The 22,745-nt window shown below is 39.9% G+C and overlaps 2 protein-coding genes across 2 annotated transcripts; both read right to left on the reverse strand.

Annotated features, from left to right (window-relative positions):
- Window positions 1-7,442: 7,442 nt before the first annotated feature.
- On the reverse strand, window positions 7,443-13,825 carry LOC139985209 (uncharacterized). The gene is made up of 4 exons (XM_071999473.1): window positions 13,678-13,825; window positions 12,744-12,973; window positions 11,625-11,790; window positions 7,443-9,673 (listed from the first exon to the last, which is right to left on the reverse strand). The coding sequence occupies exons 2-4, from the start codon at window positions 12,948-12,950 to the stop codon at window positions 9,504-9,506; spliced, it is 543 nt and encodes a 180-aa protein (XP_071855574.1). The 5' UTR covers window positions 12,951-12,973; window positions 13,678-13,825; the 3' UTR covers window positions 7,443-9,503.
- Window positions 13,763-16,564, reverse strand: LOC139984542 (uncharacterized). The gene is made up of 3 exons (XM_071998474.1): window positions 16,315-16,564; window positions 14,886-14,988; window positions 13,763-14,150 (listed from the first exon to the last, which is right to left on the reverse strand). The coding sequence occupies exons 1-3, from the start codon at window positions 16,562-16,564 to the stop codon at window positions 13,763-13,765; spliced, it is 741 nt and encodes a 246-aa protein (XP_071854575.1).
- Window positions 16,565-22,745: the final 6,181 nt, after the last annotated feature.

Consider the following 22,745-nt stretch of genomic DNA (forward strand, 5'->3'; position numbering starts at 1 on the left):
TTACATATTTTTACGTGCGATCTGAGAACTTGCAGGTTTGAGACCCATATTTTAAGGCTACGTATTCTCAGCATAAAGCACTCGGAAAGTGCCGTATTCGGCCATCTGGGGGTTTGACAAACCAAAATTTTCTTGTACGCTCCGCGCCAACCGATTAGATAGTCTCCACACATTCCCCCCCCCCCCCCCACCAATAATTTCCCCGTTCCGCAGCGCCTGTCAGAAACATATAGCCTACAATCACCGCAGAATACGGACTTCTATTAAAGTACACACATTGTCACGCAATTCAGAGCGCTACCCAATAACGTAAAATGATAACAGTCGGTCAATAACGTTACTCCTAAATAACTGGGCAGTCTGGGCGTAATATCCCTCAGTGCAATATCGCAGTTTGATAACAATTTATACAACTCACAAATGTATTCAATAATATTCTGAGCACTTACAATATCTACGAACAGTTATACACGGTGCCGTGGTATTAGAAACCTACCGACCTGGAAAATAGTAAATTATATGATAACGTACCGTACGTAAACGTCTTGAAAGATTTTGTCAAAGAGTCCCACGCTGCACGTACCAACAGTTCATTTTATACTCGCCTGAACAATGGATTAAGTTTACGCCCGTGAGAAATTATACTTCAAAGAACAACGCCTCAGAGTTGCGGTCACCAGACTTCCGGAGACCGAGAGGCCAGGTGCACGATAACTTACGTCATAGTAAACAAATTAACGGGGTTTTCCCGACAAAGAATTGTAACATTACTTAAACAGTTTATCCAGCATAAAGAATAACCTTCATAGTTAAATACTACGCAAGTTCGGTTACAATATATTCTACTCCCTCAGCTTCAGCTCGATCATTATATGAATATGTTTCCAGAAAAGATTAGAACTCCAATAATGAACTTTAAAATAATATTAACCTCGTTTGAACGTTAGACTGATGATCTTTAAACAGTAGGAATAGTCAGGTTTGGAATTACTATGATATTTATAGATCAAACTACACATTGTCCTGTATAACGTGTATCTACACGCTGACTGACATAGACTATCTATGTTACAATATTTATCATATGTCAAATAATAACATAGAAATCTCCTTAAATTCATAAATTCCATTTTTGGAAAAACCCAAACCATTGCCAATAATGAAGGACATGTTGTTGTTCAATGCTTCGTAAATCTGAATCTTTGGATCTATGATGGTGAAACATGATGGCTTAATTTTGGTGGGTCGTGGTGTGTGTGTGGGGGGGGGGGGCTCACAAACTTCTGAAAGCTGTGGGACTTGTGACTTGTAATGGGGCAACCGCAGAATCACTTAAAAACGTTCCGACCAAACGGACCCTCCGTGAGTTTTCTACCGCAAATGCCAGTTCTTGAATATTTTCAAACAAAAGAGCACTTTCTTATTGCATATTTCTTAATTTCTTACCAAAAAAAACAATGTAAATTTAACATAAAAGGACACATTTTAATTACAAAAATGGGTTTAATTGAAATCGGGTACATTTGCGGAGAACGTTCTCCATTTCCGGCCCAATTCGTAACGTGCGTGCTGGAATGCTTTGACGATATACAATATACACGTACATATAATCACATTAACTACAAGAACAGTTGTGCCTACCCCCTCCCCCTCCACCCTCCCTTCCTCCTTGAACTCTCTCTTAAACATTAACATAAGTTCGTATTTAAACACTGAAGAAAGTTGTACTGCACGACAAATTTTACTTTTTCCCTCTCGAGTTTTCGTGTGATTCGTTCGTTACATCTCGACGAAAAGGGTCGAATTGACGAATTTGCTGCTTTTCAAATAACGACAAGCCACAAATTATGACCGTAAAACTGTGTCCCAAACTTTATGAATATAGGGAGGGGTGCCTTTCTCTCGACGGTAACACAAGTTTACCTATTTTTACTGAAAGCAACATTTTTAGGTATGAAGGTATGTCTGTAACGCCCATACCTACCCTTGTACCGTAACCCCTCTGGCTTTGTTATTGAAGAACAAACAAACATGGCGAACAGACACTGAGTATCTGACGGACATTATAACTTGATGTTTAATGGGCCTGGGTGATCTTACCTTATAAGTGTTTAGTGTATAAGTGTTTAGCTAGACAAGCCAATGATAATAAATAGGTTTACTATATTATATGATAACAAATATTAAAGGTCATTGTGCTGATTTGGTAAGATCGTGTCACGATCGTGTCTTTTTATTGGTTGTATAACATTGAAGGCAACAGAGGGCAGAACAGCTAAATAGCAAATTGAACGTCATGTTAATCCATGATTCATGGCTAAGTAGTACCGAGAACGATCGACACTAATACTAATACTGTGAGTGACGGTAACACAGCATGGTAATTTGCTTAACAGACAGTTGTCGATGGCCTCTGACCCTTAGAAAGATATGTACTTTTACAAACGACTTGTGTGGCTCTTGTCTTCCTTCTTTCTTTGTGTGACGATTTGGTGCTATCTTTATTTGGTGAAGAAATAAGAATTTTCTTAATTTCTCTTTGAAAGTAAAAAATTGCTATGTCTCGTATAAAACTTTGCAATCATAGAGGGATAATGTTTTTTGTGAAATAATATATTCCTCTATATTATTTGCTAAACTTAGTCAGGATCTTGAAAATAGTTATGTCGAAAAGATAGAAATTACATTTTCATTAGTGCGATTAAAGTATTCTAATTCACCTCCTGAAAACATTACCATGTGTATTTTGAGTATATTTCATCGTGTCATTCTGACTATGATACAATACTAGCAAGCTACGAGACCTACCAATGGTTACAACTAGCAACCGGTTGATCGCTCTTAAATAGAAAGTTTCGAAGCGTTTAGTCCAACACAGATAAATATGTGTCCCACAAAGTGAACAGTAATGCATTATTTTGCGAACTCTTTTACTTCTATAGATTTTAGTAGGTTGCAGCATAATATATATTAGTGTATTTAGTTACGTTGTTGTACTTGTTAGAGGTTGCACAATACATATTAACGGATGGTGATACATTCAACGCAAAATGCAGCATTTAGGCCAAATTGTTACTGATAACTTGCTTATATAGCCATTTCTGTCTAAGCTAAAAGTCTTAAGTTAGTTTAAAATACACATTGAAATATATATAGATAATATAAATCATGTTTTCCTTTCTTCCTTCAATCACAATAATTCATGAATAATGTGAAATAAAACATGCATTTAAAAAGTGCGTCCACTGTGATACCACAATCACGTGTCTCACTCTACGATAACGTTACATTAGTTTCTGTAAATAATGAGATGGTCAGACATTCTCGTCACTTGATCCTATCATTTGATCTAGAAACAAACACAAATGTTTAAAACAGGATCGGAAGGGCCGGCGGGAAGGACTTATTATGATGTTTATAGTTAAGCTGAAACATTCCACCTTGAATCCGCTGAGTTTGTTACTAAACACCAGCGGACTAAGCCTAAAGTCTTGCGTAATACCGATTAGGTGTTAATGAGATCACAATAGCAAATATCGTAATGACGTTTTCTATCCACAGATCAAGTATATAGGAACTTCGCTGTTGCACAGCGTTGGCTGTAATAGGCACCCGAGGAATAGATCTTTAGTCGTAAAGGTATTGTTAAACCTTACTTACAAGTAATATAGGTCTATTGGACAAAGCCATGTATAAGTCCACAATGAATCCTACTGTATGTGTGGTGGAGGATAACAAGTTCAAAGAGTAACAATTTCTTTAAATACGTAGCCTGTACTTTATGACTCACTGTTTTTAAAGTAATTTAGTAAACGAGTGGACTTACACAAGGAGCAGGTCAACGGGACAGTGGTTTAACAAACCTTCTATAATGTCGCGAACTTATCGAAATATCCAAACATAAACAAAATACGTACGAACTTTATCCAGGAAAAAAAGAATTCGGAAGCGAAGATGCAAAGAAGCGAAGAAGTATGCGGATAATATCATTATTGATAGCTATACAATCCTCTACCACCAGCAGTCATGGCCTCAACCCTAAAGCGCTCCACCTTCTTTTAGTCTTGATGATGAGCTCGCAATAGCCATCATTTTATTGAGTTACGTAAAAGAAATAGAACCGATGGTATCAGCGAGAAGACTTCGAACGAGCTTTCCGTATAGGTTTACAACGCTGTGAAAAACAAGGGCCGACATACATTAGCTTGATGCACCATGAGCTTAACATCTAACAATAATAATATCATTTTTAATGAAGAAAAGGAAATTAATTAATCATAACAGGAATTAAATCATTTTAACTGATATCACCATCAAACTGGAAATAAACGTTCGAAAATTATCACTGTCAACTAAAATAAGTGGTTACAAGCCTTTGTATGCCTATGCTGGAATACGGGAACTTAGCGACGCGCAGATCTGTATGTTATGTTTATAGATAACAATGATGGAAGTCTGGGGATAAAGATCTCTCTGATTTTGATTTACAGCTTAGCTTGATATTTCAACAAGTTCCTAATATCGATAGTTCGATCATATTACACTATAATATCAATGCTTTAGATTTGCGCATGCGAAATGTGTGTTGTTTAATCCATGTAAATGGATTAAACTATTTCATAAAATATTGGATGATGGTACTAAAGAATATAAACTTGGTAATTTACATTTTCACCATGACAGCAATTGATATTTAAATGGTTCTATATATAATATATTCGCATCATTAAATGCAATTTAGAAGGTTGGTCAAGAAAAGAGAAAACTGAAAAGCAGTTAAGAATACAGCACGTGGTGCTTTAAATATTTCAAATGAAATTTAACGTCACAAAAAAAAAAAATTGTGCTTGCCTGGACATTATACTTTCATGGAGACATTTTGTTATTAGTATTGTTAGTAGTAAATAAGTTAATTACACTGAGATTGTATCGGAAGGTACTTAAACGCCGTTGAACTACGCAAAACAATGAACGGCGATTAATTGATGCAATAGCGTCACATAGTTTGTTTGATACTTAGTTTAAATCGGTTGTAATATCAAGTTAGGTTTGGTTCTGAATTTGTTTCCGAAAACGATTTTCTTCTGGAAATGATGACTAACTTACTTTAATTACGAAAAGGAATGAGTCACAAGTAATGTGTGTTTCTTCTGGTTTCTGTGTATTAAACACAAGTGATAGACAGTGACTGCACTACATAATATCGCCTCTATCTAGAAAGTCAAGGACTAATCTCTTACCTATAATTTACCTTATTCTAATTTTTCATTTTGGGCTTGGGTGGTGATTGACGATCGGTGGATGTTCAAAACATCATTCTTAACCATAAAGTGAATGATATTATTACTTTTTAAGCTGATATTTAAATATATACATTTTCCCAAATTGATGATAATAAAGGTCGTTCAAAGTTTCTTCTTTTATTAAAAAAAATCATGGGCTGGTTAAAGTTAATTAATTCTGAATAGTGTTTCTGGTTGTTGATGTGACAATAACCTAGGTCTTGGAGAAGTGAACTAGTGCTAGTGTGTAAGCTAATACCGTTTATTCCAAATTAAAAATATTAACAAATATTTTCATTAGAATGTGTACTCACATGAGATGACGAGAGGTCGACGGGACAATACTTTGACATCCAATACCCAGATAGCAGGCAACCGGCGATCTGCCGGCGTTTCGCCGGCAGCACCACCGTCGGAACGGCGGCGCAAAACGCCGGCGGAACGTCGGAGCTTTGGGTCAGTAAACGGCGGCGTTCCACCGCCTGTAAGGATGGCGTTCCGCCGTCGGATCGCCGCCGATACGCCTCGAATAGCCGTCGAAACGACGGCGTTTTTTCTCTGAACGTCGGTTTTTCGCGTTCGGTAGTGCCCGCGCTACGCCCTCGAAACGCCCGTCACGATGCTCCGGTCCAGCCGCCGAATTATCCCATGCACTATTTTATTCTATACGCGGCTACCCTGTGCAATTGCAATGAAACAATGCATTGCACAAACGAGTTCCAGTCGAATGCATATGGTGCATTTCAACCGACGCCGGTTGTCTTCCGAAACGTCCATTCCGTCCGCTGACATCGGAACATATCAAACGAAAACTAAGACCAACTCTGCACAGATTATGAAACAACTTAAAGTTTATTTCCATCCTAAAAAAAGACTCGGTACACAGTATGTACACTCAATGTACAGTAGTGATTACACACATTATATCATGATATGTCATGTACATAGCTCTACAACATACCAATTTGAACTGATGTTACCATCACATGCAAAATCATTTTGTCGGATGATCACCTGACCAATTTTATAAATCCTAAAAAATACAAATGAGTGAGTGACTGATTTAGCTTATACTATACATTTTTTTTAATTAGGCAGCATGTTAAATAACTGGAATTATCACAGTTTAGACTATTTAGACATTTAGACTAACTCTGCACCATATCTTCAGAAAAATTAATAAGATTGATCATGCGAAATGTTTATATGTTTATTTCATCTAAATTTTGAGAAAATGATAAAATTGTAAGCTTTACGATCTGAAAAATATAAAGATAAATTAGACCAATCAAAACATTTAAATTGCATGACGTCACCAACCTATGACTTTTTGAGGACGGTTTTATTGATAAGTTTGACTCAAAAGAGACCGAGAAATGTGTGCTTGATGCACTTTTGAAGTTTTCGACCGTTAAAAGTGACAAATACCAGTCATTATCCGAAACATCTTGGAAAAAATTCTTGGTAAAGCTTAGATTTTGGAATAACTTGGCAAAATCGCCAACATTATTCGCGTACACCCCTGAATTGTTGATGCTCGGACCTTACGTTAGTGACGTTAGTGATAGTGATATAGGCCTAGGTCCAGACGACATATTCGTGTTGGAACCGCCAACTTTACCCAAAGATGGCTTGTGTGTTGCTTTGGAGGAAGCCTAATCTAGGTAACTTGGGTACCTGGATCCAATGGGGTACAACTTAAGAATAGCCTACAATGCCCATGTTCATGTAAAAAATTAAACTAGTAGAAGTCAGTCAACATGTCAATAAACAATACTTGGACATCATTTACAAAATTGAGGCAATCATAGTGAAAAATATTTATATTTTTATATTTATTACCATAATACATGGCAATGACATTGTTGTCACATGATGAAAAAAAAAACATACCCTAGTATTATCTTTTCCTGATCAGGAATTTGTAATTTGTTGGTGGATTTTATTCTTTCATATATTCCAAACCCTGGTATTTTTTGTTTCGGATCACCACATTAAGGGAGGGGGGGGGGGGGGGCAATGCAAATCGTTTGGGACTTTTGGGACATTGCAAATAAGTGGCCATCACAGGTTTACTTTTCATAAACTGAGTGGGGACAAACTATGGGGAAGCCTCCTATGGGATTTTCACAAAGAAATATCTTAAAATTCAATTTTGTTTACTAAAACACTGAATTATCAATGAACGAACACACGAGTGACCAGAAAATTGAGTCAAGTTTAGAACAACCCATTCTGTACAAAACCTTTTCAGCTTCTCCTAAAAATATTACCAGGATTTCATATAATGGTTGAAATAAATTTGATTTGCTGATATTAGGTTACCATGACAACCATTAAAATACCATGAACATGGTTAGATTCGTCTCAGCACATTTGATATAATTCTACCAACTTTCATTCCTTTATCAGTTCCCTAACTGGAGTTATGCTTGTTGCAGTGTTAAATATCTATGCTGCTTTAACGGTTGCCATGGCAACACATTTTTTCAACATATAGATGACAAAAACATGTAAACATTATTTTTTTCAGTCTCAAACACTTTCACCTATTAGTTTATGAAGGTTTCATTTTATACCCAAATATGGACCACGAAACTTAAAATCAAGAGGCTTTTTTGACCTTCGGCCCATAGTCTAATTCATTGAAAGTAGTTGTGAGAGTGGGAGAGGGAGGCAAGTTTCTGAGAAACATGTTTAGCTATGTCTCCTGCCCTTTAATGACATTTGACCTAAAATTCCTGAACACCACAAAGGTATACCACTGGTCAATGATAATTCTGACCAAGTATCATAATAATCCAACTTGAGTCTATGTAGAAGGAGAGTGACGCATTTCCCTGTTTTTCTCATTATGCTTTATTAGGCCACTTCAATGAGCACCCAAAGTAACCACTGGTCAATGATAAGACTGACCAAGTATCATGATATTCAAACCTAATTTGTAGGAGGAGATGCTTTTTGCAAAGTTTAGTAATTTTTACACAATTGGCTATTATGCCCCTTTAAAGACCTTTCACCTACAATTCCTGAACACTTCGAAAGAACTATTGGTCAATGATAACAATGACCAAGTATCATGATAATCAAATTCAAGATGTAGAGGGAAACACATTTTGCATTTTTTCACATATTGCTCTATTATGCCCCTTTAATAATGCTTGACCTCAAATTTCTGAACATTCCGAAGGAATCACTGGTTAATTATAACACCGACCCAAAGTATCACGATATTCTTTTGCAGGAGGAGATGAAACTCGCAAATTATTGGCAAGTTTCAAATAATTGCCATGCCCCTTTAATGACGTTTGAACTGAAATTCCCAAACTAGCTGAACAGTACTAGTCAGTGATAACACTGACCACATATCATGGCAATCCAACTTAATTTGTAGGAGGAGATTTTGAAATTATTTGGCAATTTTGCCACTTTTCTCTTATGACAATCTGGTGCTCTTTGTATGAGGAGATATGCATTTTACAATTTTGCATCCAGCAGCTAATTATGTCCCCATTAATAACACTTGACCTTAAATTCCTGAACACCCAAAAGCACTACTAGTCAATGATACCACTGATCAAGTTATGATATTCCAACGTAATTTGTAGGAGATACATTCAGCAATTTATTTGGCTATTTTTATGCCACATAATTGCCTATCATGCCCTTTTAATTAATGTTGGCCTAAAATTCCTAAACAACACAAAGGTATCACTAGTCAATAATATCATTGACCAAGTATCATGATAATTCAACTAGAGATGTGGGAGGAGACACAGTTTTCCACATAATGCTGCATTATGGCTCTTCAATGACCCTTCACCTCAATTTCATGAACACGCCAAGGGAATCACTAGTAGATAACATTGACAAGTATCAATCATGATATTCCAATTTCATTTGCAGGAGGAGATGCAATTCACCTTTGATCACCCAGCAGACGATAAACATTAGTCAAACTATGGTCAGCATCCATTGAAGCATGAGAATTTAGGGGCTAGTCAAAATCTTAAGAAGAAAGAATCTTGACTGTGATACTTGAGACAGTGAGTCGAGTGGATCACTGTTGGGTGCAATACGTATGAGATCCCCAATTCCCAACTTATGACCCTTGTAACACCAGGGTTTGGAGAAGGGGAACGGAAGGAGGTGTGAGGGGTGGTTGATGAAGTTCATCTTATGATGCAATGACATCAATGTTCATGTCATCCTCAAAATCATCTACAGCTGAATCGTCTGGATCCATCTCAGGTTGGGCCGGCTCTCCCACCTCAGGCACCTTCCTCCTACGCCCTGCCCTATATGCGGCACCTTTTCAGAAATCTGATTACACATCTCTGGATGTCCGCATTGCTGGCTGATGATGTGGCTGGGTTTTTTTCTGATTGCACCTTTCAAATGTAAAACAATAGAGAATTATGAATGAAACAGCCAGGCAGGAATAAGAGCAACAACACTAGCACTGACAAATGCAGCTATGAGATGTACCCAGATTTCAGGCTCTGCTCCTGATCAAATTAGTAGTGTGGGCCGATTATCAGTTCCACCAATATTGGTGTAATCGGCCTGCTATTTCGATCAGTGAAATTTGTGAGATTTGCCGATATTTTCCGCCCTTGCGTGGTTAACCCTTCACCTTGGCCTGGCTACCTGAGATACTGGAATCAGAGTCCACATATTTTGGGCCAGGATCCTTGGGCAAAAACCACTTTAGTATTTCTTTGCGTGGTGGCATGATGTAATGCTGATGAGGTGCAGACTTTGAACCCATTGGAATATTGACTTGGGTAAGTCCGTGGCTGATGTGCTCACATTAGCCCTTTTTGCTAAGTCGTTGCAATGTTTTGTGCACCTGTCGATATGGATGACGGTCGACTTTGAATGTAGGACCCACTAATATATCATGGGTACGGCTTATTGGCCGAGTCTCATACTCGACTTTAGGGCCCATGGTCTGCTTTTTTGGGAGAAGCAGACTGAAACAAGTCGATTTGTATAACTTTGAAAACATATAAGCCATTCTGATTAAGACATGTAACCAAGATGAGACTACTGATGTGGATCGGAATTGTGTTTGGGTAGTAACTGGTCCACTGCCCTATTTGCATTTTTTTACTGCCATTGTTGTCAGGGGATTACTTTTTTCATCTATGTTCCATCAGACCTACAGACTTTCCCCACTGTTTGCAATACATGCACCCAGCAACATATGGCAATCAGTTCAATGTTCAAGTTTCTCCTGGGTATGGCTTGGCCAGGAGTCAGACCTCTGACCTTCCAGCTATAAGCCCAACCAACTTGACCTCGCAGTCAGTCTTCTCAACAATGTTCGGGAAAGCCTACCTCTGCATTTTCCACATGGTGAACAGTATATATAATCCCCTTTTAATAATAAGGCGATCGCCGAAAAGTGTCTCGCCTGATTGCACGATCAGTGTTTTTTCTATGAGTCGTCACAGAGAAATCTCGAAAGAATTATTAAAATTTCTCCACTGATTAAATAACAGTACTATAGTGTATATGTTGAAAGTTTCATTTGGAGGAATACTATTTGGTAATTAGAACTTTAATTATTGACCTCTGATGACATTGGACTTGGAATGACTAGTTACAGCACCTTTAATATGAATATGTTTACTAACTTTCATTTGCATTGCACAATGTTTACATTAAATGACCTTCAGTGACCTCGACACTACTGTTGAATTTACTGGCACTGAAAGTAGACCATATCCCCTGAGCTTCATGGAAATCCAACAAACTTTCAAAAATTGCATATGTTATGCTAATTAGACTACTTGAGTAGCAATTTAAACACATTAAATGACCTTCGGTGACCTTGACTGTACTATATTAAGTTTATCAGGACTGAAAGTAGACCATATCCACCAAGTTTCGTAAAAATCCGAAAAACTTTAAAAATAGCATTAATTATGCTAATTAGACTACTTAATTAGCATATTTCAGGCTGAAAATATAATCAGTTCGTCTACCCTCCATAGTTAACATATATACTGAGCTGCATCACCAACGCATTTATCGATCATGAGATATCTTGTACACAAGCTTTCGGTCCATTTTTCAACTAATATGCAAATTTATGCAAATTAGTTTGGTCTTTCGGGACGAAAATTGCTCTGCAATGACAACTCACCACCATACATCCCCACACAAAATTTCAGCATGAGGGCATCAACGGTTCATGAGATATTGCGACAAGATATTACCGCACACATACATACAGACAGACAGACACACAACAAAGTGATCACTATCTCTCCTTGAACAAAGTTCAGGCGTGACAAAAAGGAGCTTCAGAACTGCAATGTGCATCAAACTTACTCTGTAGAACGTCCCGTATCTTCGTGCTCTGGAAGCATTTCTTCTGCATCTGTCCGCCCCCCATCCAGTTAACCATCCTTCCAACCTTATTGGTGAAGATTGCAGAGAGCATGGACCTTACACATTCTCTCAAATTTGTGCCCCCAATCAGGAACAGATGGTTGATCTGCAGGAGAGTAAGAAAAGACAGATTCAGAAGTCAAAGTGGAGTAGTGTAAGACCTCACGCTTGTAAATCCGGTGGTTTTTGACATATGCCGTGGGTGCTGTTGTGACCTGCTATGCTGCGCAGTCTGTGGGTGCCCCTGGAAACCAAGGCTAATCGAAAGCAATTCATGAACTGCTATCGGTGCCTTAGGCTCATAATACTGCAGTATTAGGCACCTCCCATGAGAAATAGATCCATGAAGTTTGTTTCTCTAGGAGTTCTATTCCATATACCTCTGAGTAATTCATAAACAGCTCATTGCATGTGGTCCTCTACCACACCTGTTCTGATATGATAAGTCAGTGTTAGGCCCATTCTCTTAAAGTGGGCAGGGTGGTGTTGCTCCCCTAGGAAACTGAAAACAAAATTATTCATGGATTCGGCAATGAACAGTTGTTTCTATAGTTTCTCATCAGGGTAGGAATCGTACAAAAGTGAGAATATTTGATCGGAAGGAATAAGTGAACCCATTCTCCACAAAACATTTCATAACATTTTCTCAGATCCCCTGTCAGTTCCGCATTTCCAATGGTAACACCAATCTTTTTCTGTGTTCCATGAATTTATTAAGGCATGCCTGAAATGATTGTCAGTACAATCTCTAGATTGACATAATATAAATATATCCAGTTGACTTGAACATGGTAAAACACAAATCTGGCGTCGGCAACAATTCAGTTAATTTGACAACTGATCACCAGATAATGAAGGTTGGGTGGTGAAATTTTTATCGCAACTACTCTGTGGATGGGCCCACTTACCCCAGTATCAAGTAATGGCATTCGTTTCCGATTACATTGATGTCTCCAATCATTTCGAAGGCTGATTGAGCTTCGAGATAAGATCCCAAATCCAAAGGATAGAACCTAGCATTTGGTCCTATCCAGTGTTTAACATATCTGGTAAACTTACCAGATATTTCTCCAAATCCCCATCCACAGCAAGGGACTCTTCTAACCTATCCAAGTCTTCCACAGTGTCAGCAGGTAATTTGATGTCCTCTGGAGGCTCATATGTGTTAGTTCTTATACCCTCATCCCGGATGGCTGCCAGCAACATGCCAAATTTCCTCATCTGTCTGTGCATCGCCTTCTGCTCGTTCTTAAGCTCCATCAGCATTGTGAATACCGAGCGAAGACCAACTGTAAAATTGAAAATATATATACGGCTCAGATCCCTTTGCCAACAGCTACATGGGACTCCCAACTTCAACACATGGTAGCCAGGGTTTGATCTAGAGGGGTTTCTACACGTACAAAAGCATGTAATTTTTACTCTGTGCATGTAAGAATTATTTTTCAAAATCGACTCCTAGTGGCAGTGCCCTTGGAACCAGGCTGCAAGGGAGCACCATTAATCAAACAAAATATCCAGAGGAGGAGAGGAACACTCCCCCCAGGATGGCAAATTCACATTCCTGACCCTGGGGGAAATGGGCTATGCAGGGTAGGGCAACAGCTCCGAAAACACTAGCCTGAGGGAAGGGGGTATCCTCCTTGCCTCTGGAATCTGTTATTCATTTTTCTCGAGCTAGAAGTGTCAAACTGAATTTGTTGCGCCGAATGTGTCCAGTGACTAGATAAAATGTGGTTCATAATATATTGCGTTATGCGATGGCATTTCTATGGAATTTCAGACACAATCAGTTGAAATTGTGCTAGCCCAAGTATGTGATTTGCTCTACACATCAGCCGGCAAACACTTTCAGTTGATTTTCGGGCCAACCCGAGATTGCTCTCCAATAACAGTCAGCATGCATGGTGCTGGCTGCAGTCGGTCAGCATAGCTAGAGAACCCTGTTGATGAGTGACCTAGTGTACTTGCAAAAAGGACCTAACAAACGTACCATCGGTGGGAGGTGCGATCTGCCTGGCTGTACATGACGTCTGTCCGGATGGTGGATATAGGGTTTGTGTTGCTGGGGCTGGGATCTACCTGGCTGGAGTCTGCCTGGCTGGAGCTGGGGTCTGCCTGGCTAAGGCCGGGATCTGCCTGGCTGGAGTCTGCCTGACTGGAGCTGGGGTCTGCCTGGCTGGAGTCTGCCTGGCTGGAGCTGGGGTCTGCCTGGCTGGAGCTGGGGTGTGCCTGGCTGGAGCTGGGGTCTGCCTGGCAGGAGCTGGGGTCTGCCTGGCTGGAGCTGGGGTCTGCCTGGCGGGAGCTGGGGTCTGCATGGCTGATGTAGGTGTCAGTCCTAAGTGTGATGCATCAGGCTGCTGTGGTGCTTGTGACACCATCTGGTTGGTTGCTGGTGGGTCGGCATAAGGGTTATCCCCCACGTCACTGTCCTCCGATGATGAGGTGAATATTTTTCGGGCAGTTCTGAAAATATATAAATGATTAGCCATGGATGAAAACCCAATACCAGATGTTGAGTCCTGAGTGTGTTAGCAATGTGTGATATATTGGGGATGTACATTGGGGGAGGAAATAGTGTATAACATATGAGATTAACAAATAAATTGCAGAACAAATGCACATTTCTAATCCTATATTGATATGTGATGTGTTGTACCCACCTAGTGCACATTTATCAATGTAAGAATTGCACCAGAAACCCAGAAGTAGCACATTATGGGAAATGATGAGGGGGCAGTTTTTCGCCATAGCACTGGGACATGAGAATTTATCAGGGACCCTGCCTCCATTCAAAGTCCTGGCTGACAGCGGCTGCAATCACCGTCAGGCATTTTGAACCTATTGGTATCAATTGTCTGAAGTGCTGGTATTCATACCTCAGTATTTTTTCAACTTTGACAGGAACATGGGATTGGTCATACTGGATTTACCTCTCCCCAGCAATGACAGGATTAACCCCAGATATGGATGCCTGGGGAGGGGGGAGGATGGAATAACACCTAGTTATTAAACACTCCTATCACATAGGGAGCCTGTTCCCCCATGTTAAGACAGGCCATTCCGACCATATACCGCCGGAACCTGTGACTGCTGGGCAGTTCTTGCTGCCAGGTATTGAAGCGTTCAGTCGATCAGTGATGATATGCTTCAGAAAACGTTGCCCGAGAAAAAACACTATGTAGTGTAAAGTTCCATTACCTTTTGCGCTTGGGTCTCCGGTTTTCTTCCTCTTCAATCTCAGTCTGTATATCAGAGGTTTCCTCAGCTCTGGCCATGTCACGTCTGCCCTTCGCATATGACACTTGAGGAAGAAGTGAGTGTTACATCAGAATGGTTCACTAAAATAGTACATAATCCAATCATCTTGGCTCTGCCATTTGCGCCATTCAAAACATGCGCCAAGTAATTTTCAGAATAAAAAATGATGTATCCACAAATCACCAGGATTCGCAAGAGATCGTAAAATGCGCCACATAGACCAGAAATGTGCAATGTTTACGGGATTTGCGCTATCACGCAAAACCATGGTCCTTCCAATCGTCATAAACAGATACAATACCATCCCATCACAACTATACACATTGTAGCCTTGATACATGCCTTTTATTTCATTACAATGAATGTATCGGATGATAATGAACCAAGACTCACTATATAAAAATAATAGTGAAAATATCTCTGCTACAGAAATAACACAGAAATTTGTCAACCCTGGATCATTGACATTAGACAATTTGGGGGAATAAAAATATTGGTAGCATGCATCTGCTATGTTTGCAGATCAAGTTCGAAGTGTTTTCTATGTGTTTTAAGGGAAATTGTATGAACAATATGTAAAATGCTAATACGCCTACACCATTTTCCAACTAATCCCATTGGCTAATTGGACCTTTGTATGCTCATTACACAGAATGGCGACCAGCTGCACAAACTCTTTCCACCTCATTTTGAAGCTTAGAACAAAAGCTGTGAATACTCTGAAACCAGTCCAGAATATTTTGTTGGTTCCCTCCATGAGGAAGAAACACCACTTTTGAATTGTGCTGGACACCTTATATCACTCATCACCAAGTCTGGAAGTAATATGGTGGATGGGGGTTGGCAATTAAGGGCTACACTGAGTGGTGACACTTACTTAAGATGGTTTTTATGTTGAGAAAAAGATGTTCAAACTAACCCCACTCTCCCTTACTGGTGGTGATATCAGCTAGTTATAAACTTTTGAGACACTGGATCTGGGCGATGGGCCCATGGAAAAATCTACTGTCTTAATCGTGTCCACGGAGACAGTGACAGCTGAGACATTCTTTGCATCATTTTTTTAGAGTGTCTCAGTGCCCTCGTCAGAATTTGAGAGTTGGCCTTGCTGCCCGCCCCTCATCACTGGCATTGAAGCCCTCCCAAAAGACAGCTTTTCTTAGGCCAGCCCTAGAAATTACAAAACTTTGGTCCTGGAACCAAGCCAAATAAATAGGTGCATGTATGGTCATCAGTTTCACATTCAATGTTACATATGTGAAAGACTGAAAGGTGCATGCTGCTATGGTCGGGACCTCCTGAACTATTGACTGCCACACATTTTCTAGACCACTTTCAGAAACAAAGTAATGCAAAGCTCTGAACTTACCTGATTTCTTGATCACTCTCACAGAGTGAACTGCCCATGTTTCTGTATTGGGTGGTTCGAGGTAGCGCACTGCCTTCTCAAACCGCAGGGCCGTCTTGTAGGGTGGCCAATAGCTCTGGTCTTCTCCTATCATCCAGCACACTGGAACCATTCCGACACCATCTTCCTCCTCAGGGAAAACAACCACTGCATACATGGGGGTGGTGGGGGCAGATGACATAGTGGTGACAGAGGCTGAGGCAGCAGACATGGCGCATAGTCTGAGGTACAAATGAATAACTAGTAACTGTAAGTACTGTAGCTACTGACTGCCATCCATATTATCTTCTCAATGGGACAGGCGCGGTTTTAGAGACAATATTTTGGGGGGGGGGGGCTAATTATGATGTGACCATCTAAGCAGAGTGCCACCATCAACTGGCGCGAAGAGTACACAAAACTTTTGGAAAATTAGGACCCTCAGATCACCGGAAAAGGCCGTTCCCAACTGCAAAACAGTGTGAAATTATGGTCTTATTTTGAGCATTTATCATTTTCACACATTTAAATGCATTCCATGGACAATTTTTTTTTGGGGGGGGGCTTAGGATAAAAAATATTGGGGGGCTGAAGCCCCCCTAGCTCCCTCATAGAACCGCGCCTGCCATGGGAACATTCTAACCACAGAGAATTGCCAAGAGGCGATAACTGATTACAACAGTACCTAGCAGAGTGCACTCAAACACAAAAATGTAGGAGTGGTATTGCAACATAGCAGTTGGGAGTATGCGGCAAGAGAACACATTTGTTTGTTATGCCTTCGATTGCTGTGTATTCCAACTGATCATCGAGCCGAGAAACATTCCATATGCCAAGGCCATCCGAACTAGTTGGATAAGAAAAGAATGGTCTGGAACTGCGGAACTTCTGGTAAAGAACGAAGGTTTCACCCATGTAATGGAAAATATTCCTGACCAACACTATATCAGATTGCAACTGGATGCAGTAATCGCCATTCGAGAGTTTGACAACAAACTGAGGCAGATGTAGCTGTTCATACTGCAGAGCATTTGAAACCTCTCTTGGCAGAGGCCCCCTTGCATGACTCATCTGGAGAAATTTGGGAACGGATTCCACAGGGAGCGTGGTCTTCAATTCAGAGACACGCCTGATAATTTGCTCCAAAGGTTGAGATGGCTTCCTTACAAGGTGCTTCAGTTGTCCTAGAAAATTCTCAAATGGGAATCCAGAAATATTGTCCAAAGCCCCATATCTCGAGGCATCTGCTGTTAGGTGTGTCAATCCATGGACATTGTACGAAATCATTTCACGACCATACACCTCACCAAAGTGCCTCACAAAGCAATCAAGATACTCCTTTGCAGAACCTAGATAGTCTACACAAAGGGATGGGTTGAGCAGTATGTGCATAGATGCTGACAAGAGCAGAAAGTTCTTATACATATTGCTTGGGAGAACTCTGTGCAAGGCAACTGGCCCAGTATACAGTAGAAATAGCCGAAATTCTGTGGCCTTCCATTGTGGGAATTCTTGAATGGCCCTTGGTTTCCGAGCAAATCCCAAGGGAATATGTTCTTTAAATGCGTTCAGCCTTTGTGAAACAGACTTCAACACTTGGGAACCCTGTCTAGTTTGGAGGGGTCCCTTCACCCAAAGTTTCACAAGCTTCCTTGTCACCCCAAGGCATACCAAATGCATGTAGTCATGGGGGAAGCTGAGGACCAAGTCCAATTCTAACTCTGTTCATGGAGTTGGGCCTAGATGGTGTCCATCATCTTGATTCTCTCTGAAACACTGATCAGTACGCGTGGGAGCTCCAGTTTCTGGGAACACAACTCTGTTCACATGGTATGAACCATACTGGGTGCACCTATCACACCCTAAGTAACCACTGTGTCCTTTTATGTTTTTCACGAAGGCACGAGCAGGAGCATCACAGACAAAACACGAAATAATTAGGCAGTAGTGGTTGGAATTGTGAATAAATCCCTCTCTGGAAAGGTGCTTTGCCTCTGTAATGAAGTCTGAAAGAAACACACGGTCCAGTGGTTTCTTAGTGCCATGGAAGAGACCGATGAGAAAAGGCTTTCTAGAAGTTGTTTTAGCAACCAATCCTAAAATAGGCCAGAACTGAGCATTCGTGCTTTTATGAAGAGGTAATCCATCAATATTTATTTGCAGATAAATTGTGGCAGCTGCAAGAATGTCAGAGTTATTGATAACTGTTCTGAGCCCTTCTTCAACTCCAAAATGATGGTAAGAACCACCAGACACTGTTTGCACTTCGTAGCTCACTTTTGTTTTCAACAAAGACCGGGGATCTTTTGGAAGAGAAGGATGATGCTTTCCAAGAACAGATAATAACCCAGTGAGGGCACAATGGGTGATTTTATTTGAAGCAGCCCAAGCAGCAAGTTCTGCTCTCAGTTCAGGATCTTCTGTTTGATCATCGATATTGTCTTCGTCATCACTCAGTTGAGGATCTTCTGTAAGACCAACAATACTGTCTTCGTCATCACAACTAGCCTCATAATCTGAATGATAGGCATCAGAGCAGCTGTCATAATCTCCGAATACGAAACTCCCTGCATCATCATCATCATCAACATAAATCTCTCCAGTGTCTTCTCTGTCCTCATGCTCAAGCTGTTCACTGCCTACACTTCCTACATGTGTCACTTGATCACCCTCCGGTTCTTCAATGCTAGGTGAATGGCATTCAGATTCAGAAATCAAGTCATCATTTTCTATGTTAGGCAAATGACAATCTGAAACTGAGTGTAGACTTTCATCTTGAAGTTCGTCGGGCACTACTAATATACTAGAAAGCTCTTCAGCATCTTTGCTCACAATTCCTAAATGTCTTTCTACTTCTGCATTTATTCTCCTGCGTTTTGTTGACTTTGATGGAGTCTTCTCAATCTGGGATCGCTCTTCCATCAACTATCTGCAATGAAAGAAAAGCATTCGTGTACAGGATATAACATGTGATCATCGGAGAATAGGCCTTTCAACATGACAGGGGGCACAGTGCATCATGGGTCAGGGCAGGTTACTTACCAATGAAACATGGCATACAGATCAGAGCACCGAAGGCCAGTGAATAGGACATTCCTGCGAATTACCAAGGGCACACAGGCCAGTGCTGCCCCTTCTGACAGAAAAGTAATCCACAATTTCTAAAAATTGATTTTACATATTTCATACTCCTTTTGGTCTCACTCATGTATCTCCTGCACTCCTAATGGGCGTATAGGCCTATTGTGTTTGGTCACTGGAATGAAATCCCAACACCTGAGACTTTGTTCAAAATCTGCAGCACCGAAAGGTTACCCTTTCCCACCGAAAGGCAAAATATTTATCGGCACTATTTTTCTGATCCAATAATCCCATGTTCTACTGGGGCAAGATTGTATTTTGGAGGGGCTGGAATTATCCGGAGGCCACCAAGGCCACCGCCTTCAGATTTTTGGCAATGGCCTTGGTGCCCCACAAAATTTACCTTTTTGAGGCCATTTGGCCTCTGGTGCCAACCCAAACTAGCACATAGAAGCCTAGAAGGCAATACAATTTCACTGGCTTGGCCTTTGGTGCCCTGACAGTTTTATAATGTGCCCTGCCCTCCCCCTCCTGAAACCTTGATTCCAGCCCTGATTTTGAGAGAACCAATTAAAAACAAGTGGGTTCTCGAACCGCTAGTCTCGCCTGTTTCGCGATCAGCGGTTTTATTGTTACAGTATTTATTTAGTTGCAACCATTTCGATCGGTTGGGTATGTAGGAATTTTCAGGTAGGCCGATAAACAGATCAGTAAAAAGCATCTTAAAGGTTGTGGGTTGCCAGCATTTACGTGACTTACATATAAAAGCAAGGATATGGTGAAATTCATGAACATTGAATGCATCAAAAAGGTTATAGGACCATAGGCATTAAGTTTTGCAAAGGTCTGACCAAGTTGGAAATGTGCATAAATTATACAAATTACTGCACCTCTAGTGACCCAGGTGGTACCTTGAAAATTCTCAGGACCAAGGGTAGACCACATCCACCAGTTTTCATGACAATTTAACAAACTTTAAAATTATGCATAAATTATGCAAATTAGATACACTAAAAGACCCTGACTCCGCCCCTTCTTTAGGCTAACCCTAGCTTGCAGCCTAGCAACCCTATGCCTAAACCCTCACCCTATTCCTGAAACCTAACCTTTCCTCCCCTGACCTTGACTGCTAAACCCTACTAACACCTGACCCCACCTCTTATCCATAAACACTGTACACAGGTACGGATTGGTAACCTCATGTTATAAAATCCACAAGGCAGGTCTAGGCTTTTGAACTTGCTATGATTTTGTACAGGGTCACAGTTCAGTCTAAAAACTAAAATCAGCTGTAGTAAGACACCTTGTAATTGTGTGCTCCAGTATTTTGTGAATAGTATAATTAACACATCTACATGCCTGTTTCATGATTTCATGATTTTTGGAAGAATTCAAATTGCCAATTTCTAAGTTATTTTAAAGTCAAGTTCAACTAGAACACACGGTTGAAATTTGTACATGTACCAGTTCTGCGAAATTTCAAACAGTGGCCAAATCTGAACACATTATGTTGGAGCATACCTGCATGATATACAGCGGAATTAAAATAGTGTTTTCTCGCATGCCCTGCAGTGGTGCGAATTTTTCGCAAATAGAAAGTGCCAATATTGGAGAATAAAAAAATGGTGTTTTTTTACTACTATGTTAGAAAACATGTCATTACCTCAAGAATGTATCTGGAAATCATGTTAGCATATTTCACAGCATCTTAGAATAAATAAGCTATCCTATACAAATGGAAAAAAAATCACAATTTAACTATTTCAAATTTATATTGATTGTGGATGGCTTGTTACACAGGTCATGTTCAGCTAACCGCACTGTACAGTGCATATGCAATACTACACAATGTAGTGCAATATATGTTAAAATCATTACAAGAGCCGATTCCAGCTAGTTTTGCCCAATTGTCAAACATTTTTGACACATGACGGGCATGAAAACTAATTGCTCAACTTCTAAACCAACTATAAAGTAAAAATTGTTCCATTTGGGCAAAAAGCAGAGTGCTTTTGAGCAGGAGAAGTACTTTTTTTTACCCCATTTGCGCCATTTTGTGGGAGTAAAAAAAAAAAGAAAAAAAAAAGGGTTTTCCACGAAACGTGAATGAAGTTGAAGTAATTCCACTACGGGATAGTGTAATACTACTACATGTAACTGGAGTGCTGTAACCCCTGGAAAAAAAAACTCTACATCATTTAAGCTACGTATGCAGGAGAAAGTTTCGGAAATGTGGTACAAACTTCAGCCGTTCAGCGCTTGATTGATTCGAAAAATGGTGATTGGCACTGAAGTGGCTTAGAGTGTAACATTTTTTATAGTAATAAACTAGACATATAGTATATGCCTATCACCTGAAATAAAAAAGAACTACCAGTAAATCTTCCCCTTTGATATAAGGGGGTTGTTGTTTTTACCCCATCTGAGTATAATATTTCGATTGTTGCTTTTTCTTTGGCAAATGCATATATACAGGTTTGGATTTTCATGTTTGACTGAACTGACAGAATAAAAATTGCCAAGAACTTGTCCAAAAAGAACAGATAATTTCACTGCAACGTTCCATCAGTGTTGGATACTCCAACAAGAAGGTTCAGCCGTCATTCGTCACGAGAGAAACGTTGGTCTTCAATACACAATGTTGTGTGAGAGGAATGTTTACGTGCACGGTGCTGGTGATCGACTCCTGATACCCATTGTTTGGATACATCTCAAACTCCACTAGCCTTAATCTGATGCTCTGATTCTACTGAATGCTTTATTGCCACGTCATATCATTGTTCCTTGGGGAAAATATTTACACATTGTAATTACAGTGCTTAAAATCTGTTCATTTTTGTCAATAGGAACCCAAGTATTTTAACATAGGTATTGAAATGAGGTTTTAATTTTTATAATTTTTTTTTGCAATTGAGCTAATTATGTAAATATGCAAATGAGGTTATGATACATACACTGTACTTTCTTTTGCCCATTTAAAATTATTTTGATGTAATCTGCTGGACATTTGATAGTTTGATAAGTTCAAGACATGTTATTTTATAAGTAAAATATAATTTGATGTTTGAATGTAAGGAATATGACTGATTTTTCCCTCCCTCTAGTCAATCGTAACGATGAGTCATATCTAGGCCTATTGCGCGACTACAGTATATGCATACAAAATACATAGAGTGTGGCTTACCATTTCAGGATTTCATCGTCAGAATCTTCTTCAGATTCAGCGATGTCGTCATCCTCCAACAGCTGGATGGTCAAATTGCCCATAAAAAAAGAAGGTCTAACGCCTCTTAGAAGTACTTAGCCATGATAATATGTGCTAAATGGTTACC

Source organism: Apostichopus japonicus, chromosome 17 (assembly GCF_037975245.1).
Source record: "Apostichopus japonicus isolate 1M-3 chromosome 17, ASM3797524v1, whole genome shotgun sequence".
Lineage (NCBI taxonomy): Eukaryota > Metazoa > Echinodermata > Holothuroidea > Aspidochirotida > Stichopodidae > Apostichopus > Apostichopus japonicus.